The sequence below is a fragment of the Apodemus sylvaticus genome, chromosome 1, assembly GCF_947179515.1.
Source record: "Apodemus sylvaticus chromosome 1, mApoSyl1.1, whole genome shotgun sequence".
NCBI classification, from domain to species: Eukaryota; Metazoa; Chordata; class Mammalia; order Rodentia; family Muridae; genus Apodemus; species Apodemus sylvaticus.
This window is the reverse complement of record NC_067472.1, coordinates 83894711-83917326: the sequence shown is the minus strand read 5'-3', so window position 1 is coordinate 83917326 and position 22616 is coordinate 83894711. Positions and strand designations below refer to the sequence as shown.

Below are 22616 nucleotides of genomic sequence, written 5' to 3'. Positions count from 1 at the left end.
CTGTAAGATCCTACATGATTTGGCTCCATTCCTCTCGAACCCAAATGCCTGCTGCCTTCTTCTCCAGCCACCCTGGCTGAATTTGGCCCCTGCACTTGCTCTGTGCTTCTTTCTACTGGGACTCCCCTCTTACTCCTTGCTGTAGACCTTTACCCCAGCCTCCGATGCTCATCTCCTCCTGCCTGACAGCCTCTTCCTGTGCCTCGGCCTTCTGGTCTACCTGTTCACTATTCCTCCCTCCTGTTCCTTCTGCACGGGTGAAGCCTCAGCCTCCTTCATGACCTTACCCACCTCAGTGTTCTCAGGCCCTGCTCAGTGTGGTGTGTGAGCACTCAGACATTACCAGAGAAGAAAGAAACACCCTTTAACCCATTTCACAGTGTTTATTAAGCCCTCTTTTAAAATAAGGTTATTTTTAAAAATCATCTGAAAAATTCTTTCTGATAAATAATACATTACTTCTCATTTATAGCCTTTTTGTTGTAGAGACTGGGTCTCTAGTCCAGGATGACCTCAAACTCACAGTAATCCTCCTGCCCCTGCCTCCCAAGGGATTACAGACATGTACCACCATGCTTGGCTTATAACCTTTTTTTCTGGTTCATATTCTCTCTCTCTCTCTCTCTCTCTCTCACACACACACACACACACACACACACACACACACACACACACAGCCCCACCACTGGCAGATATTGAGAATGAATCTATTCTGAGAGTCACCAGTCCTTTACCCAGTTCTGGGCATTCTTCTCAGAATTGGTCAATAATTCACACCACGCATGGTGGCCACGGTGGCTGCGAGGCGGCGTGGCAGGCCTTTGCTGACTTGTCTATACTCCTCAGGCTTGGCCTTCAAGAGCGTCGCAATGTTCTGGAGAGTGCGTGATGGCTGCAGGCCCAGTGCATCCATCACATTGATCAGATAGTCTGTGGGTGAGGAGGGGACAGGTTCAGCAGCATAGTGCATGGGGACCCCAAGGCCTTCCCAAATGTTGGTGGTCCCTTATTATTCCCCCCCCCCCCCCCCCGCACTGCAGGCAGGCCTTCACTGGGTACTGTGGGGCCCTTCTCCAACATGTTTAAACTAGACTGTCCATGACCCAAGCCCTGGAGTTGTAATTTAATGAAGAACCATTCAGCATCGCCCCCTTCCTCTCCCCTATCACCACACCAGTGTAAAAGGTTGCTGGCCTCCCCTGCATCCCACCCCCAGTATATTCGCCAGCATGTGGAGAAGCAAAGGGCCTGGGACACATGGGCTTCCCGAACAACCAAGACTTCCCCTGGAAAGCCCCTGAACACAAGGCTGGTGTCACAGGTATCATGCAGGCTGCATTCCCCAGCTCACCCCTGACAACTAGTTCATACAAGCCTAAATCAAACTGAACATGGCAGTGAAGAGAGACCTAACTGAGCATGGTGGTATGCACCTTTAGCACTTAAAAGGCAGAGGTAGGTGGGGCTCTGTGAGTTTAAAGACAACCTGCCTACATAGTAAGTTTTAGGCCAGCCAGGGTTATATAGTGAGACCTTGTCTCAAGAGAGACAGACTGACAGACAGGTCTAGGGGGTCAATCATTCTAAAATGCAGCCCTGGGTTCTAATCACTGGCAGCTCAGGCAGCCCTGGGTTCTAATCACTGGCAGCTTAGGTAGCCCTGTCAGAACAAAACACCCTGCTGTAGCCTGCAGTGCTACCCTTTACCAACCCTGCCCATGCAGACAGTACCCACCCACCAGGCAGCAGGGAAGGAGGCCTCAAAAGTATCTGTTGTGTTGGAGGGGTCACTGTATGGGCAAATCATGTCTCCTTCCTCCTCTTTCCAATCAGAAGGCCTGGAGGCATGGAGGGCCTCCTCCTGACTATCTGATCGCTACCTGGGTTCACCTCTTCTTTGTCTAGTCCTGGGTCAGGGCAGGTTTTCCTTGGGCCCAGCTCAGTGGTAAAACCAGGAAGCCCTAGTCTGCCATGACACTGTGTTTGGCCAGCAGTGCGTTCTTATGTGAATGCTTGACTTGAATGTCTCCTGTTCCTTGTCACAGGCCTCACTGTTCAGCATCCTTCCCAGCCCTTAACCTCACTTCTTTATGCTCAGTAGGTGAAGACATACTCTAATCACTACTGTGTGCCATCCCCTAACAGTACAGCTGGCACACAGTAGGAGCTTAAGCAATGTAGAGTAAGCAGGGAGGGAAGACGATGACCGACATGGACTACTGAACTCTAGGGGTAATCCCAGCATCCCTGCCCCCTCACTGCCACCCTGTTCCCTGGACCTCCTCCATGCCCTTGTCTGTACCAGCCCTGAATTTCCTTATCCATCTCTGAATGCCTGTGCCTAGAAAAAAAATCACTGGAAAGTGGTGGTGCCTCTGAGAAAAGCCAAAGGCAGGCTGAAAGGGGGAGGGGGAGGGATTCAGGGCAGCCGGGTTGTAGGCTGGCCCCATCACTAACCACTCTGGAACCCCAAGGGCTAAACCTTGCTTCTAATTCTTCATCAGCAAAACAAACAGAAGTGGGACCTGGCTCAGCCCCACAGTTACCCAGGTCACAGCTGGGATGACTCTCTAGGGAGCTGATTGTTAAGGCTCCTCCACCCTCTCTCCAGACCACTTAAAACCCCAGGAGAAGGGAGTGGGAAAGCCATGCCCTCTGACCTGGAGCAGGATGGGGACCATAGAGGAACCTAGCATGTGACGTTGTCACACAACCTCACCTACCTACAAGATTGTGTAACATAATGGATGCATGCTTGCTTCAGTGCCTGACATGCCTGGTATGCAGTAAGCACTCCATAAACGTTAGTTAAGTTAGTAATTACTATGTCAGTAAGCAGAAGACCAGGCAGGACCAGGCAGGGCCAGACTGCCTTGCTAGTTCCCATGCATTTCAAAGAAGCCCCCATAATGGATCTCCACCTCCATGGCCTTCCAGAATCCCTCTACCCAGCTTCACCTGCCAACTCCAGAATTAAAGTTAGGAGGAGCTTTGGAGTGACATTCCTGGGGATCACAGGAAGTCAGACTTGCGGCTGCTTCTCTCCTCCTGCCTGGCCCATGGGCACTCACCAATGTCTGTAGCCAGTTGCTTGGTGGAATGCGGGGTCACCTCTGGGATCTGGAGGATCACGTCACAATAAGTCTGCATGGTGGCTCTGGCAATGGAGCCCAGCCAGTTGTCAGCCATATTGTCCAACTCGGGAAGTTCATCCCCTGAAGGGGAAAGAAGATTTCAGAGAAATACAAACTCTGCCCAGGACCTCTCAGGGAGTCCTAACTCCCAGTAAATCAGCTACCCAAGTCCCCCTAAGCCTGGGAACCAAACCTAGCCTTAGAGGCCAGGACTTCAGCAGGCAGAGGGGGGCCCTAGAGAGATGAGAGACTGGAAGTGACGACAGGTGAGCACTAAGGGAGCCAAGAGGCGACACGAGGCAGCTGTCATGCTGGAACCAAGACTGGGGCTCAAAGCAACAGCTCTGTGGAGCCAAGGGCCTTGAGACCACCTACCATCTGCACAGAGGGCAACAGGAGCCCTGCCTTCATGGAGATGCCGTGGGATCCACAGTTACACATAGGGCTCCTAAAAATGTATGCCAACAGGATGCAGGCGTAAGACGGCAGGAGAAAGCCGTGCCCGTGAGATGAGGAGGCCACAGTGCCTCACAGCCTGAGGGTGAGGGACAGTTTCCTGGAAATCAGACAAGTCCAGATCTACCCAGTCCCTGCTGGGTCTGGGCAGCTCTGGCTGCCCTCAGTACAGGAAGAAAGAGGCTCGCAAGCACAGCAGAGCCAGCTTCCCAGCAAAGGCTGTTCAGAGATTTATGCCACAACAGAATCTGGCCAGTCAGCTCAGGATACCCAGAGACAAATGGGCCACTTGCCAAGCACACGGGAGGGAAAAGTGTCCTGTATGGAAAGTACAAAACTGTCTTTAAAGCTTGTGTTCAGGGGAGGGCTGGAAAGATGTCTCAGCAGGTAAGAGCACTTGCTGCACTCACTGAGAACCAACACACATGTGGTATACAGGCAAAGACACCCACAAAATAAAAATTAATACACAAAATAAAAATTAATAAGTTGAAAAAATGTGTTCAGGGCTGGAGAGACATTTTTTCAATAATAATAATAATAATAATTAAGAGCACCAACTGCTCGTCCAGAGGTCCTGAGTTCAATTCCCAGCAACCACATGGTGGCTCACAACCATCTGTAATGGGATCCGATGCTCTCTTCTGGTGTGTCTGAAGAGAGCAAAAGTGTACTCACATACATAAAATAAATAAAAATAAATCTTAAAAAAAACAAAACTAAATGAATAAAACTGGTAACGCATATATATGGAACTATACTTATGAGAAAGGCTGTGCATGGCCGTGGGGGAGACAGAGCAGCCCTAAGCAGGTTATGATGGGTGGGAAATTGCTTTGACTGCTTACTGGTTGATTTTTTGAGAAAGGGTTAACTATGTAGCCCACACTGGCCTCCATGTGTGATGGAGACAGAGAGATACTTAAGACACTTCAGCTTACATAAAGTTCCATTTCCCTGTATGCAAAGCACTTATAAAGGTGTTTGTTTTCTATACTTTTAATTTTATTGTTTATTATGCACGTGCAGATGCACGCATGCCACAGTGTGTATGCAATGGACTCTTGGGAGTCAGTTCTCTTCGTCCACCTTGTGGGATTCAGGCACTGAACTGAGCCTGAGAGCATCTTGGTAACCCTTACAAAGGTTGTTAAGCCTGCAATGTATTTACTATTCAGGAAAAGCACTTTTATTGAGGGTTGACCCAACACTTAGTAGATGTAGGCATGAGGTTTCCAGGTTCTAGGACAGCCTGGGCTACACAGCAAGAGCCTTTCTCAAAGCCCAAACAAGAAATAAAAAGAGCATAACTGATTACCCAAGGCAAAAAGTTCCTAATGCTTACTATGTAGCCCAGGCTGGCCTCATGCTTACAGTGGTCTCCTGCCTCAGCCGCCCACTCCTGGGATTATAGGTACAAGAGCGCTTCTATTCTGTATTCGACAACTACGGCACTGAAGCTTAGGGAGACCTACAGCTGGCGTGCGGTGATGCCATATGGCGAGCACACACCGCTCCCTCCCTGGACAGCACGATAGCTTCCTGGCCCTCTTACCTTGCTCAGGAGGGAATGGCAGCTTCCCAGCATGCAAGGCCAACTCTAATGCGGAGTCCTCTTGAGTCACAAATGGCTCAAGATTCAAGGGCAGGGACATGATGTACTGCCCAATCTGAAACAAAAGACAGCATACTCTCAGCCCGACACTGACAAATCAAGGTAACTGCTGGAAAAGCTTGTTCATGAGAAGCAAAACTGCTAAACCTGGGATTGCACAGCGTGAGGTGGTGCTCGTTATGGCGGCACCTCAGAAACAAGCACTAAGAGGCTGGGGAGCGATTACCACGGAGCACTGCAGCTCAAGCCTGAGGGAACCCCAGCTCTTCCCCCAGCAGCCATGTGAAAAGCCGGGTATAGCGGGGCAGGCCTATAATCCCAAGGCTGAGGAAACAGACAGATGGATCCTGGATGGCGTGTGTGTGTGTGTGTGTGTGTGTGTGTGTGTGTGTATATGTATGTGTATGTGTGTGTCTGTGTGTGTGTGTGTGTGTGTCTGTGTGTGTGTGTCTGTGTGTGTATGTGTGTCTGTGTGTCTGTATGTGTGTGTCTGTGTGTACGTGTCTGTGTGTATGTGTGTGTATGTGTGTCTGTGTGTATGTGTGTGTCTGTGTGTCTGTATGTGTGTGTCTCTGTGTGTGTGTCTGTGTGTACATGTCTGTGTGTGTGTATGTGTGTGTATGTGTCTGTGTGTGTATGTGTGTGTCTATGTGTCTGTATGTGTGTGTATGTGTGTGTATATGTGTGTCTGTGTGTATGTGTGTGTCTGTGTGTGTGTGTCTGTGTGTGTTTGTGTGTCTGTGTGTATCTGTGTGTGTGCCTGTTAACCCATCAGACTAGCTCAATCAGGGAGCACCAGGTCCCAGTGAGTTCAAAAACAGGTGGCTAGCTGGCATCCACATACACACTCTCTTTTACATATATATATATATATATATATATATATATATATATACACACATACATACACACACATTCAGAGAAAGAGAAATACACACACAGAGAGAGACAGACAGACACATGCACATATTCAGAGAGAGAGAGAGAAATACACACATACACACATACACACATACACACGCAGAGACAGACAGATATAGACACAGACATACACACACACATTCAGAGAGAAATACACACACACACACAGAGACAGACACAGACACACACACATACATAGAGACAGACAGACACACACACATGCATGCATGCACGCACTATGGAAGACTGTTCCACCTGCAGATCCATCCTTCTCTGCATTGGTTGAAATGTCCTGAAATGTGTCCAGCCCCGCCTACTTCAATGAGACAGAGGGTACCAAAGACCAAAAGCACTGTGTAAGTTCAGTTCTAATTGCTGCTCAGACAAGAGCCCAGGGAGGTGCTAACATTGGAAGTACACTCAGGTCCTATGTCTTGGGCTTGCACCTGGTTCTGTTTCACTCCCTCCAAGATGGCTTAGCCTGAAGAAAAAAGGAGCTATATTTGGCAGCTGCCATTCCTAACTACAGTCTAGGGAGAAAATTACATTGTAACTTTTACACACTAGAAAACAAAGATAGCCGAACCATCTTGGCTGGTAGAGAGTCACAAAAGGGGAAGCTGTCAGACATTCCGGGCAAGCCCTCAGCTAATACAGCATTTGTCACAAGTGGTGGAGACAGACATGATGTCACCTGCGCCCATTTCAGGCACGTCCAACTATCACAATTCACACTGAAGAATCGGGCAGGTGCAGCAGTTTCCTAGCATCTGAAGTAGCTGGTGGCTCTGCTGCATTTGCCTGGATCTGAAGGAAGACTATCCCAAACCAGGGCCACGCAGCACAAAGCAGCTGATGGCTTCCAGGAGGGAATCGGAGGACAAGGTGGGCTGTGACACACAGAGACCACCGTGGGGCACACCCAAGACGCTCTTACGTTGCTAATGTACTCAAGAGGCGTGAGGCTGAAGGCAGGCAGATCGTCTGTCAGGGTTTCACCAATGCCGGCTGTGTTCCAGCTCTGGAAGGAGACGAGAAGAAGGGATCAGCAGCATGCTACCAGGCAGCCCCAGAAGGTACACTGTGATAGCAGAGTCGTGTGGCCCTTCCTGGCAGAGCCATGGGCAGGGCTCCTGGAGGCCTAATACCACCAGGCAGGCCAGGGACATCTCTGAATGCCCTGGAGATCCACCATAAGGGGCAAACCTCTCTCTCCCAGTCTATGGGGGAGCATTTACCTTCTCAGCACAACTACCAGATAGACACTGAGTGCTTCTGCTTATCCCACTGGGAACACGGCCATGCGAGTTAGAGGCCCTAGATCTGTGCTTCACTAACCTCAGCCTTTGGAACTCTAAAGGTTGGGAACCTCTATGCTCTTCCTCAGAGAATGCATGGAGACTGCTCCTCTAAGGAGCACAGAACAAGCCGGCCTCACTCACTGCAGCCACCCTGCCTCAAGTGAGGCTGTGCAGCCTTCTCCATGTACCTCTGGACCAACCCAGGACTTGGATGAAAACTGAACACCCGTCCTATCTGCTAGGGGACCCTCTGTAAGGCGATGGACCCAGCACCCATGCAGCTCTTGCTATTTGAAATGGGGACATCTCTGACACTGCTGCAGCTGCTTCCTGGCCACCTGGAAGCAGGTCCCCCATCAGCACACATGTGCCACAGCCTCATCCTGGAACACCTTTCAGAGAAACCCAGCTTCTTGATTCCTCCCTGGAGAACAGGGCCCTTTCTGGCCGGCCTCCAGGAGTAACCCTCGAGGTCACAGTGTGACTGCTCTCAGCAGCCACCTGATACCTGGTCCGATCGGGTTGCTTGATACTTTAAGTGGCATTCCTGGAATGGAATGACGAAGCTACCCCAGGGCTCTGGGCCCAGGCTAAGCTTGAGCAAGCCTCTATCTCTAACTGCCAGCTCTACCTAGTTTCTGTTTCTTTGAAGGAAGGGTATTGGCTCCTTTCTTCCCTGCCTTATCCTTTCTCATTTTTCAGATTCCCTGACTTTGTTTGAGAACCTTTTTCTTCAAGTATCTCACTCATCCCAACTGACTCCCATCCACTTTGGTTTATTTGTTGTTTGAGATTGGAGTCTCACAAATCCCAAGTTAGCCTTAAATTCACCAGGTAGCCAAGGATGACCCTGAACAGGTCCTGATCCTCCTGCTCTAGCCCCCCCACGTTCTCGGTGTGTAAATACATAATCATGTGGTGTTGGAGACGGAACTTAAAGCTTCACCAATGCCAGGAAAGCGCTCTATCAGTATTCCTGCATCCAGTGCTCCAAGCCCACTCCACCCACCCACACTTACTGCAGCTGTGCAAATGAGAATGGCCCCTTAACCTCACATATTTGCATATTTGATGAACTGCTTGAGAAGAATTAGAAGGATTAGAGGCAGGGCTCTGTTGAGGGAAGTGTGCCATTGGGGGTGCCAGCCCAGCAGTTCTTTGCCTGTTGCCTGTGGGTCAGGATGTGAAGCTCTCAGCTACCGTTCCAGAGCCGTGCCTGCCTGCATGACTCCATATACCATGATATTAACTAAACCTCTGAAAACATAAGCAAGCCCCAGTTGAATACTTCCTTTTATAAGAGTTGCCTTGGTCATCGTGTGTCTTCACAGCAGTAGAATGCTAACTAGACATTTACCTAGTATCCATGATGCTCAATGTCTCACGTTAGTCTCTGCCCTTGTTCTCAGAAGCTACTAAGGCAGAAAGGTGGCCTGACACCCTGCCCCTCCCTACCCCATCCCCTCAGCCTGTTCTCTGCTCTCTCTTGTGTGTGCACAGAGACAGGATGGCACAGAGGGGGCTGTGTGTGAGATGCAAGAGCTCAGAGGTTAGGGAAAGGATGAGTCACAGGGTGTAGGCAAGTGCGGAGCTGCAGGGGTAAGGATGGGGAGAGAATGAACAACCTTGCACAGCAGCCTGGGAACAGGTACCTTAGTCAACAAACAGCTTCCTAGGAGAAGGTGAGGTGGTCAGGAAGAAGACCACAGGGAAGGGAAAGAGTGAAAGAGAAGTGAGGGAGGAGGAAAAATGGAAGACAATCTCACTGTGCAGGGTCCTGGCTCCTGATCCAAATAGTGTCATCTACAAGACAACTAAAACTCAGACACAGATGAGTGGTAGTGAGAAATGATTCTGGGGAGCCAGAGAGGTGGCTCAGCAAGTAACATGCTTTCTACCCAAAGCAAACCTGAGCTTGGTCACTGGAACTCACAGAAAGGTGGAAGGGAAGAACCGACCCCACACAGCTGCTCTGGCCTCAACATACAGACTGTAGCACACACGTGCCTGCACTCGCACATGCATCGCACACACACATATAATAATAATAATAGTAACACTATTATTAATATTCTTTTATTAATAATAAAAATCTTTTAATAATAATAATCCTTCCTAGAGCCCTTATTTTAGGTAAAGCAGAGTACTCCAGAGCTGGTCATCATGGAAATAGAGTGAGTTCCCCATCTTCCTCTCTCTACTCTGCATGTATATGAATTCCTGTAATAAAAACCCTTTAAAAGCAGACTCTCTCAAAGCCAGACATGGTGGTACACACCTTGAACCTTGAATACCAGCACTTAGGAAGCAGGTCTCTATGAGTCCAAGGCTAGCCTGGTCTAAGTATTAAGTTCCAAGCCAGTCAGGCAGACAAGATAATGAGATCTTGTCTCAAAAAGTAAATACACACACACACACACACACACACGCTCTCTGGGGAACATAGGAAGGCTAATACCAGAGCAATGCTCTATGAAATGTATGCAGCCACCTCTCAGGGAGATTGGGAGTGAGCAGAGGGGTTAAAACAGTCCAGAGATGGTGGAAACCTGAAGCAGGAGGCTGTGGTCATGAAGGAGAAGGTCCAGAAGTGGCACTGAAGGAGGGCAGGGGTGAGAAATGAGACACAGCAAAGACCAAAGACCGTCACCGCCACCATCCCTCAAGAGGCCAAGCGCTGTGAGCTGGAGGCCTGAGAAAGGCGTCTGAGAGGAAGCAGAAAGAGCCCTTAAGAGAGCAGAGGCAGGCTCCGTGGGGGGGGGGGGGGGGGGGGAGGGGCTGGAAGGTTTGGAAAGGGGTCAAGATGGAATGGCCTGAGCTGGGAAGGACTTAGACCGCAGGCGGGGAACGGCTTACTTGAGGAGGGCAATGCGGAAATGGTGTAGATTATTTCTTAATTGTTCTAGACTTATTTAAACTGCCCTTCAAAAGGGCTTTTCTACTCATCTGTCAGCAGGTAACACAGGAAAATGTCAATAATCTATTCTGAATTGAATACAGTGTTGGTTAATAGTCTTAAAATACAAAGGGGCAATACAATTTACAGCAAATGTTCAACACCAACACCAGTGACCTGGGTTTTATTTTCAAATCCTCCAGCTCAGGTGTTTGCCTTTGTACTGTGTGCTGGACACTGGCTCTCACACAAGCCCGCCTAACCTCAGGCTACCCTGGTCTATCCCAGCGTCCCAACATGAACAAAAGGCAGGGAAGGGATCCCAGAAACTAGGTTATGAACCGCACTGAGGAGCTCTGGGATGCAGGAGTGGAAGCAAAGGGACAAGAGGGAGGCCATTTCAGAGTGGAACTAAGACATAGCTGGTGAAGTGTGGCCAGCATCGCAAATGGTGATGAAATAAAGCAGCAAGAACAGAAGCCAAAGGGACAGCTCAGTGGGCTGCGTGTTTGCTGCGAGCCTGGGGCCCGGCCCCACTTTCTCATCTGGTTCCCTCCAACGTTGCTCGGTTCAAGTCAGAGGAGACTTAGTCGGCATGGTCTCTGCTCAGGTTACTTTGTTTTGTGTGATTTAGCTTTTGAGACAAAGTCCATGGCTGACAATGAGCTAGCTCACTCTGTAGACCAGGCTGGCCTTGAACTCAAAGCTCTGCCTGCCACTGCCTTCTGAGTGGGATCAAAGGTGTGTAACAATCTTGTAAAAACAACACACATAAGGCAAGTCCGCGTGTCCTCAGAGCCACTGCTTTAGATACTTACTTAACCTGAGACATACTTGAGTAGGCAGGTCACTGGAATTGCTGGACATTGGATGTTTACACTCACATTTTAGAGTGTGACATTTTAAAGGGATTTACTATACTTTTAACTCTGTATTTTCTAGGGTTAAGTGTGTTTCTGAAAATGAATATGCACTTACTTTTTACTTTAAGGACTCAATTAAGCCCTTTCTCTTAGAAAATGAGAACACAGCTAAGTAGAAGCACATGCCTGCGACCCCAGATTTAGAAGCTGAGGCAGTCTGAGATGAGCTTAGAAGACACCATCTCAACAGTGGTGGCCCTGCAGAGATGGAGACGGCTCATCAGTCAAGAGCACTGGCTGCTCTTACACAGGACCCAGGTTCAGTTCCCAGTACCCACATAGTGGCTCATAACCATCTATAACTCCAGTTCCAGGGGATCCAATGCCCTCTTCCAGCCTCTGTGGGAACTTCACACACATGGTGCACACACACACACACACACACATTTATACACATAAAATAAAAATAAATTTCAAATATTTATATAAATATGAATATATATATTTATATATACATATGTGTATATACCTGCTCCATCTGATATATATCTGATGTATATATTATATACATATATTTATAATATACATATCAGAATGCAGATTCACAGAAGGGAAGAAAAGTGTAATTTCTTAAACTCTGTGGGCAGTTGTAGTGCATGCTTTTAATTCCAGCACTCAGAGGCAGAGGCAAGGCAGATCTCTGTGAGTTCAAGGCTAGCCTGGTCTACAGAGCAAGTTTCAGAACATCCAGGGCTACACAGAGAAACCCTGTCTCAAGAAAACAAAACCACGTCCAAACCAACCAAACAAAAACCACCCCATCCGCGGTGGCCATGCTGTGCTAAAATCTGCCACACACTATCCATAGGATGGAAACTACTATATCCACATGGCTCACAGAAGGCTGAGGAAGCGGCACTGATGTGTGGGCCCACATCCTCTCCGATGCAGCTCTCTGAGCCCACAGTGGTAGAAGTACAAACTCCAGCTACAGTAGACCTCACAGCCTCTCACAGAGGGAAATTCAAGTTCCAGGATGGAATCAACTCCAAAATCACGCAGTTTATGAATCACCCATTTTATGGACAGAGATTTTTTAGAGCCAGAAAGGGGCTGATACTTGACCAAGGCTATATAGAGATTCTTCACATACTTTGTACAGGGCAGCAGAAACCAAGGCCTTGTAATTATACCACAGGAGTTCTTGTCCTTAAAGGATCTGTGCCCTATACGAAGCACGTATCTGGGTCTTTCCCAAACAATTTTCTTCTACAAAAGCAGAACTTAAACAAACTCGGGGAGCTGGGGAGACAACTGACCAGTGACAACCCAAAGGGAGAGAAGAGGAATCTGCACCAAGGACAGACAGGGAAGTAGAACAGATGTGACTGCTCTCGGCAGCTCCTCCAAAAGCAACGGGACAAGCAGGGAAGAGAGGAAGCCATGAGGCAAGGGCAGCAAGCCGCCCCTGAGCCAGGCACACAGGAGGACTGCAGGAAACAGTGGCAGCACAGAGCTGGGTGTGGCCCACAGTCTCAGCACGCCAGCACAACAGAACCCGCATGCCAGTGAAAGAGGCAGAGCCCCCTCCAAATCCCATATAGGGCCAAGGCACACAAGGCATGCTCCTGCTCAAGGACCACAACTGTCAGGGCATCAGAGCAGCACACAACCTCTCTGACTCCTTGAAATGGCCCACCGATGGGAAAGGTAACAAGCAATACTGACAGTCTTCAGAAAGTATACACCTGCAATCACAGCACTTAGACACTAAGGTAGGGGGATGGTGAGATTTGTGCCAGCCTGGGCTACCTAGTAAGACACTGTCTCACATAATGAGAGCCACCACTGCTCTCAGCATTGGCTTATGAAATGGAGCTCCACAGAGCACCGAGTAACCACAAAGTCGAGAAACTCAGGCTACGACAGAGACTGAAATGACCGAGTGACTCTGCTGCCCTCAGTGGCAGGGCTGTTTGCTCCTGCATCTCATGGCAGGCAGGGACAAGATCCTGGCATGGGCTGAGGATATGAGGGACCTGGGAGAACAGACATTGCAGTCGGTGGGAACTCACGTCCATCCTGGAAATTAGCAGCAGCTGCTGTTTGATGCGCAGGAAGACCGAATCGAAAGCCAGCTGGTGGGCCTGCTGGTTCAGCCGGGTCAGGGCTGTGCGGGATGCAGACAGCAGGTGGTGGTTACTGGACCCCTTCTCCTGAGACAGGGAAAGGAGAAGGCAGGTAAGCCCCCAAACAAGGTCATTATCTAGTTAAAAATATTGAAAGATCACTAAGTGGACAGTTTCTACAATAATGGTCCCCAAACCTGACTTGGGAAAAGGCTAGCAGACAGATTCACAAGCTCCAAACACTGAACTCATGAGGGCTGACGTCACTTTCCATGTGACTCTGTTCCAATATGAGTTTATGGATTTGCAATTTGGGAAACCCTAACTTGTGACTGTCCCTTGGGGACTAAAGAGGGGAAGAGCCATGGCCTCACATCTAATCATGAATGATGGACAGAGCTCTGATTCCCAGAGGGGTTGGGACAGTTACCCTTAGCTGAGAGCCAGACTATGTGTCCCGGGAATCCATACAGCCTGAGAAAATACAGGGATGGAAAATGTAACCTTAGCTCTTGTGATTATAAATGGGTCAATCACAACAGACATAAATCAGATTAGCAATAAAGATAAACAGAGTTGGTTTAACTTAACCTCAGAAGCATGGATGAATGAGCTTACAGAATTGCTCTAAGAAGTGTGTTTGCCAAGCGCAGATGCAGCTAGTGGTGGGCCACGGTGCAGAGATGGGAGACTCTGGGGAAACATCATGAGGGCCTCCATGCACAGTTCACCCCAGAGCACTGCACCCATCAGGAGAGCTGAAGGTCTTATCTGGTGACATGAATGTATCTCCAATGGGAAAGCATTCTGAACCAGATGCCCCTGGTCCTCTTACAACCTGTGGGTCACACCTAGGATCTAGGTAACTCACTCCACCTGCTGGGAAGTCCTCTTGGCCCTGCACCCAGGGAGGCTAAAACTCAAAGGCAAGGTCAGCTCAAAAGACTAGCCAGGAGGGGACACCCCCACACACACACACTGCCACAGTGTCACAGACAAGTTATCTCTGAACTGAGATACACAAAACTTGCTGGACAGTTCTCAGGCCTGGTTTTCATCCATAAAAAGACCTCTCCACCCAAGTTCTTCAGCCTTATCTCAGCGAGTTCCAACCCAGCTCCTTAAAACCTCACATACAGGAGACAGAGGGATGACGGCAGGGCTGCAAATGGAGCCAGAAAGCCTGGCACCAGGGGAGAGTGAGTGACGAGGGAAAGCTTTCATTTGTGAGAATGTGGCTGGGCTGGTCTCATACCTTGAGGGTATAAAGTATTTCCATTAAACTGGCATATTCAGCAGGGTTATCTTTCTGGAGGTAATTATATTCCTGCCATGGGTTCTTGGCAGGGCTCTTCTTGTCTGTCAAGATGCTGTCCTGAAACCCTGCCAGGCTCCGAGGGCTGTAGGAGTCAGACAGATACCTTCCCGCTGTGGCCAGGATCCTGAAAGGAAAGCGATGAGCGCCATGCCCTGAGCAGCTCGCTGAGCTCTCAGAGTCCTCCAACGGCTCTTCCCAAAGGGAGGACGCCCTCATGAGGTAAACACAGTTCAGGGCTGCTTTGGAAGGAAATGAAGACATCCTTTCTCATTTAGGAATGACCTGGGCCTCAGGTGCACAAAAGCAGGGTTAACACTAAAAGTCAATTTGCTCACTCCTGCCACCAGAAGACACTTGCTATGGTGGACAGCCTGTCCAGGGCAGCACTTAGCTGCTGCCATCTGGGACACTTGTTTCCATCCTCACTCCACAGGCGACACGAGGGGGAAGAGTCAAAGGCTTGGGTGAGCCCCTGACTAACTGCAAGTCTACTTATCCTCCGCAAGAACCTTACCCACACACTGACTACAATGTCGCTATTCACTGCCACACCACAACGTTTATTTTTGTGGCTTGGATGCTACAGGGAGATCTATTGAGAGGCTGGCACTTTTCAGAGTCTTCAAGAAAGGAAAATGCCTCAGGGAGCTTCCCCATGATAATCCACCTGTAGTACTGCCACAGAATTGAGTCTTAACCGACAAGGACCGATGGTAGAAACATTCTTCTCCCTCGGCCCACTCTTGCCTTCAGCCTCCCTCCTTGAAAGTTTACAGAATTGTGGGGAAAGAGAAGGCTGTGACAGCCCCAATGCAGCTCAGCCCCCACCCTCCCTTCTGAATGTTTCTTACGAAAGCAATTGCTTTGGACAAGCCAAGTTTTAGATCACATCCATTTATTTAAAAAACAAAACAAAACAAAGAAACAACAAAAAAAAGGCTCCTGAGCTAAGCAAGGCGGCATATACCTAAAACCCCCACAGAAGGAGGTTAAGGCAGGGGGATTACAAAGTTAAAGCAAGCCTGGACCCTATCTCAAGAAAATGAAACTAAACTGGGCAGGGGATGGACACCTTTAACCACAGCACCTGAAGACAGACCTGGGTGGAGCCCTGTGAGCTACAGGCCAGCCAGGTCTCAAAAATAAAAGGGAAAGAAAAGAAACAAACCGTAAAGCAGCCCCCACAGCTTGCTGGGCAGCCCTGCAGATGGGGCTTCTCCAGAAAGCCCTACAGGCTCCAGCTGCCTCCACCTCTGCCAGAGCCTCAAGATAGTGCTCCTGTGGCTTAGGCTGCCAGCAATTTGCTTGGCTTTTTTGTCTGGGAGACTGTGGCCCATTCCTGACCACCTCCCTTAGACTTCATTGCCAGGTCTGGACTGAAGAAGCACTCTGTCTGGCTAACAAAAGGCAAGTCTGATTTTTCTTTTCCAGGAGCAACCTCAACTCTCCAGGATAAAACTAAAACATGCAGAAGCCTGGGAGTCAGAGCTGATCCCTCATAGCCTCAAACTGTCTCTGCTCATCCACTGTACACACGCCACACACACATACACACACACACACACACACACACACACACACACACACACACACACGCCACATGCACAGACACACACACACACACACAGACACACAGACACACACACACACACACACGCCCCTGCCTCACAGGCTCACTCTCACTCCCCTCCTGTCTTGAGTGTGTCCCCTGGAGGTCCCCAGACTCCGCTCTCCCCAGGGCACTTGGCTCTTCGCTGCTAGCAACCTCTTGCCTCTGCAGTGCACCTATCACAGGTTCTCTCAAGTCCCCTGCAGAGGTGAGGACAGAACAAAGTGGCTTCATCACCCAGCCCCAGCTCCCAGCACAGTGCCTGGCTCACAGTAGGGTTTAAGGGCTGTTTGTGAAGGACTAGAGGCCGCATGTATGTGACTAAGCCTCCCTGCATCAGCTTGCCATCTACGCTAAAGAAAAAAAAGCATGTTAGAAACGCTTTCTGCAGCAATGACAAGTTTAAAGTGTCTGGGTAATCTCAATTCCAACTCCAGTTCCAATCCCAGAACTAATGGCATCTGATCTTAGCCTCATCTCCATACACACATCACTAGGTGACCTCATCCCAGTGATGTCCCTAGCCTCAGGGAATCGAAGACTTGATTTCCCAGTACTGTAACGGCCTCTGTGGCTCAGCTGGGGATACCAAAGAGGCACACAGTCCTGACTCAAGCTCCAAGATGAATGGGAAGGCCCAACACGTTCCCTGTACCTGAAGCCTGAAGCAGGTGTGCACTGAAGAGGGAACCGTATAATCTCACCCAGCTCCTCAATTCAGTTCCCTTCAGGACAAGCGATTTCTCTCCTCAGCCACGGAAGCCTGTACATTCACAATGAATTCCTGAAACGCAACTATCCATTTGAAGGATTCTACAGGGACCTTAAAAATGCAGGTGCACCTAGACTTACAATGGGGCTCAGATCCAGTAAATCCTCATAAGCAGAAAACCTCCTAAAGGCCTTAACCTGGGCTCCTAGCTTAGCAATCATGGGGGGGGGGTGCTGGTGGAGAGCTGGGGGCCAGCTGCCGCTGCCCCGAGTTGTGGGAAAGGATCACGGCCCAAACAAGGCTAGTCTAGAAAAGACAAAATTTTAAATATATTTTCTCCTTAAGGCTGTACCAGTGTGCAGCCAAAGCATCACAAACAGAACCATTGTAAATCAGGGACTTTTGTGCCAGTCTTTTAAAGGAACATGGAGGACACCAGGAAGGTAAAGTGAAGCCATAGCAACTCACCCAAGTCACTGAGGACAAGAGGTGACACCCAGCTCTGATTTACACAGCCTGAAACTCTTTTGCAAAAAGATCTTAAGAATGACAGCCGATGTCAGTCTTATCCAGAGTGGCTGCTCTGCCTTGCCCCGTGCCTGCCCCTGGGGAGTGGCTCTGCTAGAGTCTGGGTTCTAAGGTGAGCCAGATGGGGAGATAAGATAAGCTTTACAGGGTGGCTGCCACACACCAAGCTGTGACCCAGATGGGAACACAGATGGTGACTATCCCCGGGCTCAGTGCTTCCAGAATGACATCACCTCTTCCGAGGCTGTGTGGTCTCTCGACGAGGCAGAGCCAGCCTGTTAGCTTCCCTCTAGGCTGCAAACTGCAGCTACAAACTCATCCCACACCCATGAACTCCTTCCTCATTCACCCTCCTAACCAGAACCTTCCTGACCCTTTGGAAAATTACTATATCCCAAAGAGGAGAGATGTCCAACAAATATACCTAGAGCAGTGCCAGTGTAAGGACACTGTGACAGAGGGAAGCATGGGAACAACACTCACATTCTAACTGACTGAAACCAACACTCCTCTCAGCTGAGCATGGTAGTGTATGATTTCAATCCCAACCCCAGCACTTGGGAGGTAAAGGCAAGTGGATCTCCGTGAGTTAAAGGCTAGCCTGGTCTATACAGTAAGTTCTAGATCACCCTGGGCCTATATAACATAGTAAGGACCTGTCTAAAACACACACACACAGACACACAGACAGACAGACAGACACACACACACACACACACACACACACACACACACGCATACACACGCATACACACAGAGTTAAACAACAACCACCCCACACACCAGGCCTCTTAATCCCTACAGGATGAATGAATAAAAAAACTGGGAAGCATTGCAGGGAAATGTCTGAACAGTACAACCCTGGATCACAGAAAAAGCACTGGCAGCGTTAGAAGAGAGGCAGAAGGGGAGAATACGATTTTTCTTACAGTAGTCCCCAAAATTCTCCTTTGATTTGCACCCCTTGGCAGCTCAGAATTTTATGCCAGAACCTGGACTGCAAGGCTGCCTGAGTTAATTAATTTCTATCCTCTGGGCTTGTCTAGGGTCTTAGTCACCACTTGTAACATGCTTTCTATGGGGAAATTTATTTTGAGCCCAATAACTGACCATAGATAGAAGCCTAACCCACATGTAACTGGGAGACAGCGTGTACTAGTTCCTCATCAGACCGACGCCTCCATATCTAACCAGATTTATGTGACTACTGCCAAGTAGGATAAGCCTTGCCCTTTTAGGTGTTCAATAAATGTTTAATGATGACAATAATGACACCTTGAATCTAGGTACAGACAGTCCTCGAGCCCTGTGGCTTTCAGAGTCTGTCTACACACTGGACCAAATACCTCCCAGCCAAGAACCCCAGGGAATGGCATGCAAGGAGAACAAGGACACCCCCTCCTACCTGTTTGCCAGCTGCTGCTCAAAGTCCCCACACTGGCGCAAGAGCTCTCCACAGGTGGCTATGATCCTAAACAGAACACAGAGCACTTCAAGCTCAAGCACTCCCTGGCATGCCAGTGCTTACAGGACAAACACAGTCTCATTCATAAAAATTCTAACTATTTGCTCCTTCTGGTGGCACTGGATTCTGACGCTGCCTCCCAGAAGGGTTTCATGAAATGTAATGAATGTCAGAGGCGAGTACAGGTTCCTCCTGCTGAAGTCCTCTGTGCGACTAACACTTTTGCCATGAACCACAATTCTGCACAGCAGTTTTACAGTTCCAAAATACTGGGTTTAACTAAGAAAATTGGTTAGAGGCACCCGATGTCTAAAATCTGAAACAGAAATGCATTACTCAATAGCTACTAGACAGTTACTATTTGCATAGAAAACTACCTTCCTGACACACATGAAAGGTGGATGAGGGCCAACCCACTTGCCTCTGAGATAAGCCTGAGTGATTGGTACATCTGCATTTCATAACCTTTGCATTTTGAAGTAATATTATGCCAGCTCTCAGACTTTAGTTACTGGTCCTTCAACAGCAATCCCATTAAGCTGGGACAAATCCAAAGATTCAAAACATCTCAAGCCTAGTTAACTTTTAACTCTCTCTGAAAGTGCCTGTCATCACCAGGGTATCTGGGCATTCCATCATGAGAAAGGTTTATGAGAAAGTAAAACATTCCACTGGCCTCAGGTGCACCACAACAGCCGTGTGCAGAGGATTTCCCAGGATACCAAGGCACCTTGGGAGAGGGGATGCAGTTAGCATCACAGTCCATAAACACAATGCTCAGAACAGAGGCCATGAGATTGCAACCCAAGATGATCCTAGGTGACCCCGGACTGCCCCTGAGAACCTCCAGTGGCTGGCTGAGCCCTGCCATGTGACCATGTACCATGCATGTGTGTACCATGATGTTGCCATGTGACACACCCAGGCACTGGGGCCAGGGGTCAGGCAAGACATGTAAGTGGGTGAAGGGCGTCAGCTGAAGGACAGCAACCTCTGGAATGCACATACATAAAAAGCAGTTTTGTAAAGTTAAGTTTCTCTCGACTCGCCTGTCAGGTGCTTCAGCTGCCAGTCCCATTATCTCTGTGACAGCGCAGACTGGTTTGTGGCATAGCTTTGAATTTTATAAGCAATTCAAAGATCTGAATTGTGCCCAATTTGCTTTACATGGTGGTAACTAATCCGAAATACTTTTAAATGCTGTGGTAGTAAGCAGTGTCTGTGGGTCAGGGACTTTTCAGCTGAATGTGACAGGGTCAAACCTTCCCAGGACCCTACTGATCATACTTCTCAGGCAATGGGATGGCTGCCAGTGGCCCAAAAGTCACATGAGCTCCTCAGAGTGTAGCCACTGACAACATAAGAGGGTCAACTCAATGCCTGCCACTTGACTCCTGCAGGATCCTTTCCAAAGACATTCTTACATGATGAGAATGTAGTTCTTAGACCCAAAACTGGACAGACCAGCTCAGCTGTGCTCTCCAAAATACAGTTGTATACTTTAGCTTTGGAAAAGAAACCACAGGTTGGGGAAAGGGGACCTCATATCAAATGTAAAAGAGTTTGTCATTAAAGAAGAAGAGAAATTTGTAAAGATTTTTTTTTTTAATATTTCACAGTGGCTGGAGCGATGGCTAAGTGATTAAGAGCCCTTGCTGCTTTTGAAGAGGATAAAAGTTCAGTTCCCAGTGAACAACCATCTTAACTGTGGTTGGGGGGGGGGGGGGGAGGGGGAGTCTGACACCCTCTTCTGGCCACCTTTGATACTGCATGCACATAGTGCATAGACACAAGCAAATACACACAAAAAATAAATGAATCTTTAAAAAGTTAATAAAAAAACATTTTACAAACTATAGGAAATTTTTGGTATTTTTTTTTTGGCAGATGATTGGGATTTTTTTGTTTATTGGCTGCTTAAATTTAGGCACTAGCTCTAAAAAAGGCACTGAGCCAGGATCACACCCACTTCTGATCCAGCACTCAGGAGGCAGTGGCTGGCCAATTGCTGTGATCAAGGCCAGCCTGGTCTACACAGCAAGTTCCAGAACAGCCAAGGCTACACAAAGAGACCCTGCCTCAAAAGAGATAGACAGACAAGACAGACAAACAGACAGAGGCCCTGAAAAAATAAAATAAACATTCCATAAACACACATATTTTACAACCCAATCTGTGGCCAAGCTGCTCGCTGCAGTGGTGCACACTGCACTGCAGGCCGCCTTACCTGACAGAGTTCTGAAAGGCGGTCCAGTCTTCCTGGAACAGGGAGTTGGGCGGAATGTCGTCCAGCTTGCACTTCTTGCGGATGGACTGGAGAGCATTGGTGAAGTGAGATGCATACCTGGGGAAGAGGGGGAAAGGGCAGCTCTACGGACAGCTGGAATTCCACAGCCGTGGACAAACCACAGGCCTTGCAAATGTCAGTCAAGGATCCTGTGATGAAGTAAGAACCCCGAGGAACCTCTGACTACAGAGAAATCTCCCGGCCATTTAATAAAGGACAGGGCAGCTTCAGGGGACGCTAGGAATGGGAGCGGAGGACGGCCACCAAATGGGATGCACTGGCCAACCAGGTGAGTGATGCTGCTGCGAAATAACCCCTCATCTGAGGACATGCAGGTCCCCAGAGCCTTCAGAAGGTCCCACAAACACTGCGGAGCACACAGCCCCACCGTGATGCCGTTACTGACATCTGGCGTACTTCTGTAAGCAAATCTCGGCAGGAAGACTAAAGCTCAGCAGTAGGAGAGGGCACCCAGGAGCACAGGCTGACTCAAGGCGGACGCCCTCACGGGCTGTGCGGAGGGAGCTCAGCCACATGCACGCTGCTCCTCTTGACCACTCCCACACTGTCACTAAATGGCCTGCCTCGTGCTCCTTTGCTCCGTGCAGAGCTGTGCTGCTGTCCTGACTCAGCCTCGCAGAACAGTGCTTGCACTCTGTGGCTCGTTACTATGTTTCCAGCAACCAGCCAAGGCCTGGGCAGCAGGAGACCCTAGGAACGGTTCCTGGATGACAACACAGGTGCACCACAACTCTGGTCTGGTGCCTCAGTACCTTTAGACCTCAGTCTTCTCCCCTAAAATGGATATAATGATGTCTTCTGTATCATTTTACAAATAAAAACAGCATATTATCTCTGAAAAGCATGAAATGAAAGTTCCTGGTGAGGCGTGTTTCTAAGGGAGAAAATTTCCTCCTTCTGTCCTCGGGGGAATTAGGAAGGGGACAGAGAGGGGCTGTGTCTTCTGGAAGTCAAGGATGCTTATAACATCTGTGTATCACAAGATGTCTAACCTCCCTCCCTTCCTAAACCAACAGCTCTAAGAGAACAGAGCACAACGTGTGATACCTGAGTCCTGGAAAGGAAGCTGTGCAGCAAAGAGAAAGGCCACACACTCACTCTGAAGTGGAACAACTGACCCAGATACCCCACAGCTGCAGACACCCCACAGCTGCAGATACCCCACAGCTGCAGCCTGACAACTGCAGACATCCCACAGCTGCAGACACCCCACAGCTGCAGACACCCCACAGCTGCAGATACCCCACAGCTGCAGCCCGACAGCTGCAGACATCCCACAGCTGCAGACACCCCACAGCTGCAGATACCCCACAGCTGCAGACACCCCACAGCTGCAGACACCCCACAGCTGCAGACACAAA

The 22616-nt window shown here is 49.1% G+C and overlaps 1 protein-coding gene across 2 annotated transcripts in view; it reads right to left on the bottom strand.

Annotated features, from left to right (window-relative positions):
- Positions 1 to 363: 363 nt before the first annotated feature.
- Positions 364 to 22616, bottom strand: part of Cog7 (component of oligomeric golgi complex 7) — a 60770-nt gene continuing 38517 nt past the window's right edge. Inside the window, exons 10-17 of one of the 2 annotated variants that reach the window (XM_052199922.1) lie at positions 21175 to 21291; positions 18888 to 18953; positions 14571 to 14757; positions 13262 to 13402; positions 7064 to 7147; positions 5146 to 5260; positions 3072 to 3215; positions 364 to 930 (exon numbers count right to left, since the gene is read on the bottom strand). In XM_052199922.1, coding sequence (XP_052055882.1) covers positions 764 to 930; positions 3072 to 3215; positions 5146 to 5260; positions 7064 to 7147; positions 13262 to 13402; positions 14571 to 14757; positions 18888 to 18953; positions 21175 to 21291 — 1021 coding nt within the window. In that variant the 3' untranslated portion in view covers positions 364 to 763. The remainder of the gene's footprint in view (positions 931 to 3071; positions 3216 to 5145; positions 5261 to 7063; positions 7148 to 13261; positions 13403 to 14570; positions 14758 to 18887; positions 18954 to 21174; positions 21292 to 22616) is intronic. The other variant, XM_052199925.1, reaches the window with a different exon arrangement.